We start from the raw sequence: 3,963 nt of genomic DNA, 5'->3' as shown, positions 1-3,963 counted from the left end.
GGCAGCGGACTCATGGTCAGAGGATCGCGGTTTCGATTCCCAGACCAGACGTTGTGAGTGTTTATTGAGCGAAAACACCTAAAGCTCCACGAGGCTCCGGCAGGGGATGGAGGCGAACCCTGCTGTACTCTTCCACCACATCTTTCTCTCACTCTTACTTCCTGTTTCTGTTATGCCTGTAATTCAAAGGGTCAGCCTTGTCACACTGTGTCACGCTGAATATCCCTGAGAACTACGTTAAGGGTACACGTGTCTGTGGAGTGCTCAGCCACTTGCACATTAATTTCACGAGCAGGCTGTTCCATTGATCGGATGAACTGGAACCCTCGACGGAGTGCCAACAACAACAACAATACACATCTTCACTATACACACTTCCTCCATTATATATCATCATCAACACCATTTTAACATCCGCTTTTCTATGTTTTGCATGAGCCAGGAATTTATTGAGGCACTTTTTTTTTTTAATGGCTGAATGCCTTTCCTGTTGCCAACCCTCACCTGTTTCCAAGCAAGGTAATATTTTTCCATGACCAGACATGTTTTTGCAGAATATTGGACCCGAATGAGACTGCTTGTATGATAGTGATATTCATTTCACAACTATCAAGCAATATCAAAACAAGGAGATACCAACACACATGCCCTCACACACACACGCACACATGTATATATATGACGAGCTTCTTTCAGTTTCTGTCAACCAATTCCACTCAGGGGATTTTGATTGGCCAAGGTTTCAGTAGAGGACAGAAGTGTGGTTAATTCACTGACCTTAAGGAGTTTGGGATGACCAGGGATACACTTGCCATTCATCTCTTCCATTGCTAGGAAAGCTGCAGATGTCTTGTTAAACTTGATGTACACAACACCTGAAAATATAATATGAAAATATTCCATAGAAGAACAGGGAAAGAGAGAATAAGACAGTGTGTTGGTGGGGGGTGGAGACAAGTATGGCTTCAGGTTTGGTCCTACTCTGCAGCAACTTGGGTAAAGATTTCCTACTGACAAAAACTGTACAAGGCCCATTGTGTGTGTGTGTGTGTATTTTGTAGCCTATTACCATGTAATATACACACCTCTAATAATTATTTGGTATGTGTGTGTGTGTGCATGTGTGTACCACATAAAAAAGCTCTCCTGTTGGTGCCATGTAAAAATTGCCCGTGCCAGTGCCATGTAAGGAGCTCTGGTGTCAGTGCCATATAACAGGCACCTGAACTGATGCCATGTAAAAAGCATCCAGCACGCAATGTAAAGTGGATGGTGTTAGGAAGGGCGTCCAGCCATTGAAGCCAAGCCAAAACAGACTGGATCCTGGTCCAGCTCTCCAGCTTACCAGCTCTGGTCAAACTATCCAACCCATGCCTGCATGGAAAATGGCTTTCAAATGATTATTATGATGATGATGATATATATTATGTGAGCTTGTGTATCTGTCTAAGTATAGGATGCTGAATGGCAGAATTAGTTGAACACCAGATAAAACACAGTGTATTTGGTTACAGCCATTTATGTTCTGAGGTCAAATCCTACTTAAGTCAACTTCACTTTTCATCCTTCCAGAATAGTATTAATTAAGTACTGCAGTCAGTATAATTAAGTATACTGCAGAAGACAGTGCTCCAGCATGGCTGTAATTTAATGATTCAATTCAGTTGGAAATTTTTATATATTTATTTATTTATTTCCCCCACACCAATAATTCTTGCCATGATTATTGTAGCAGTGCTTGTGTATACCAGTAAGGGTTTTACTAATGGTAATGTAAAACAATACAGAGGTTATACACCCTTTTGGGCATAACCCTGAAATAATTACCTCAACTGGGGCAAAAACTGTATCTGGTTAGAGAAATATCAGTGATGCAGCCCTGCATACACACAGCCTCACCCCAACACCCATTCCGTGAGTTGAAAGGGTGAGCATCTAAGGGAAAAAAACCTTATGACCCACACTAGTTCTTCAGTTTACATTTGCACTCCATTCTACACTGAACCAGAAATACAAAGAAACAATAGTAAATTGTAGTTGTATGCTATCAACTTAATGTGACAGTCCCATGAAGGGAATAATACTACAGCTATTTAGCCCTAGGAAGCTGCACCGCTTCCTGTCGGCCTTGACACATTTTCTGTGTCCTTATGTTTACAAGGGGGAGACAAGCACTGGGACTGTCACATTAAGTTGACAGCATACAACTACTTTATCGTATCACTACTGCATAAATCTCTCTGAGAGATTTAGAAATGTATCATTTCTACTTTTGAAATCAGTGAATGTATTTCACTAGAATTATTATATGTTTACAAGAGCTTGACAGGCATCTCCAACTAGCAAGTCATTGCTACTCCAGACTGATGACGAGCAAAGACTCAGAAACATGCCTCTGGATGCAGGCTTAGCTGGGTGGAGGTGCTTGTCTCCCTCCTTGTAAACATAAGGACACAGGAAATGCGTCAATGCCGACAGGAAGCTCTGCAGCTTCCTAGGTTAATGAGCAGTAGTATTATTCCCTTCATGGGACTGTCACATTAAGTTGACAGCATACAACTACCTTATCGCATCACTACTGCATAAATTTCTCCGAGAGATTTAGAAATGTATTATTTCTATTTAATAGTAAATTGGGAATCCGTAAAAAGGAGTGTGCCGCTAGCACTGGGCCATTTTTAAAAACTGAGACATTACCTCAGGTTGGGTTAACTTAGTCTGAGTATCACTCACAAGGCTTTGGTCGACCTGAAGCTATAGTAGAAGACACTTGGCCAAGGTGCCACACAGTGGGACTGAACCTGGAACCATGCAGTTGGGAAGCAAACTTCTTACCACACACCCACACCTGCTCATTATTTTATTGATGGTTAGCTGAAGATGAAGTACTTGGATTAACCTTCTCCAGGGTGTCCATAAAGTCTGGGTACATGAGGATTAACACATACTTTAAGAAATTATCATTTCTTATAGTTAATTGTTTATGTTATGATTTTATTTACTCCATGTACCCAGACCTTGTGGACACCCTGTACTTGAAGTAAAATCCACAATACACAAGATATCGTTGATATCCTCTCAACCTAGATTATAGTGGGAAAAAGCTAGGAAAAATTATTGCAGACATGGAATACAAACAACAACAACAGCAACACCATCGTTTAGCATCCGTTTTCCATGGATTGGAACTGGTAAGCTGGAGAGCTGCACCAGTTCCAGTCTGATCTGGTTTGGTTTCTATGGCTGGATGCCCTTCCTAATGCCAACCACTGCAAGTGTAGTGGGTACCTTTTATGTGTCACTGGTAAGGGTGTCTTTTACACATCACCAACACATGTCTTTTGTGCCTGTAACCCTTACTCACTCCACAACTGGTGTTGGTCTTTTTTACATCTTTGTAACTTGACAGTTTGGCAAAAGAGACCAAGAGGAATAAGTACTAGACTTAAAATGAATTAGTACAGGGGTTGATTTATTTGACTAAACTCTCCAAGGTGGCTTGCAGTCCAATGAGTGATGACAATTAAAAAAAACGAACCTATGTATGTATGTGTGTAAACCTGGGTTCTTAACAATGTACAATGTCAAGACCAAGATCATAAACTGGTTTGTTCCGAGTTCACCTTTGAGCCTGACTCTGAATGACTAAGGCACACAATCAAAATCTGGAGCCAACAGAACAATTTCACCCCCACACGCCTCACTAAGACCAAATGTATAACAACACTATACAGTAAGTGCTGAGTTGTATTAATACTGTGCAGCATTTGTGTTTTGTATAACAACACAGTTTTGCATTGGGAGTCATTTGGTTTTATATAAATAGGAGTAAACTGGGGGGAAAAAAAGTTTTCCAGTGAGAAAACAGATGGACCTAATCAGGAAGTTATGCTTTTGATATTAGTTCCAGTGGTGGTTACAGGGTAAGGAAAGAAACACTGATTATTATATATATATATATAT

At 40.7% G+C, this 3,963-nt stretch overlaps 1 protein-coding gene across 1 annotated transcript in view; it reads right to left on the bottom strand.

The window, feature by feature from the left end:
* The window catches only part of LOC106869539 (RNA-binding protein 45), a 39,541-nt gene that overhangs the window by 24,378 nt on the left and 11,200 nt on the right, over positions 1 to 3,963 (bottom strand). Inside the window, exon 2 of the mRNA XM_052970939.1 lies at positions 778 to 875. Coding sequence (XP_052826899.1) covers positions 778 to 875 — 98 coding nt within the window. The remainder of the gene's footprint in view (positions 1 to 777; positions 876 to 3,963) is intronic.

This window comes from Octopus bimaculoides, chromosome 9, assembly GCF_001194135.2.
Source record: "Octopus bimaculoides isolate UCB-OBI-ISO-001 chromosome 9, ASM119413v2, whole genome shotgun sequence".
Lineage (NCBI taxonomy): Eukaryota > Metazoa > Mollusca > Cephalopoda > Octopoda > Octopodidae > Octopus > Octopus bimaculoides.
Note: the sequence above shows the minus strand (reverse complement) of the source record. Positions and strands in the feature narration are given on the sequence as shown.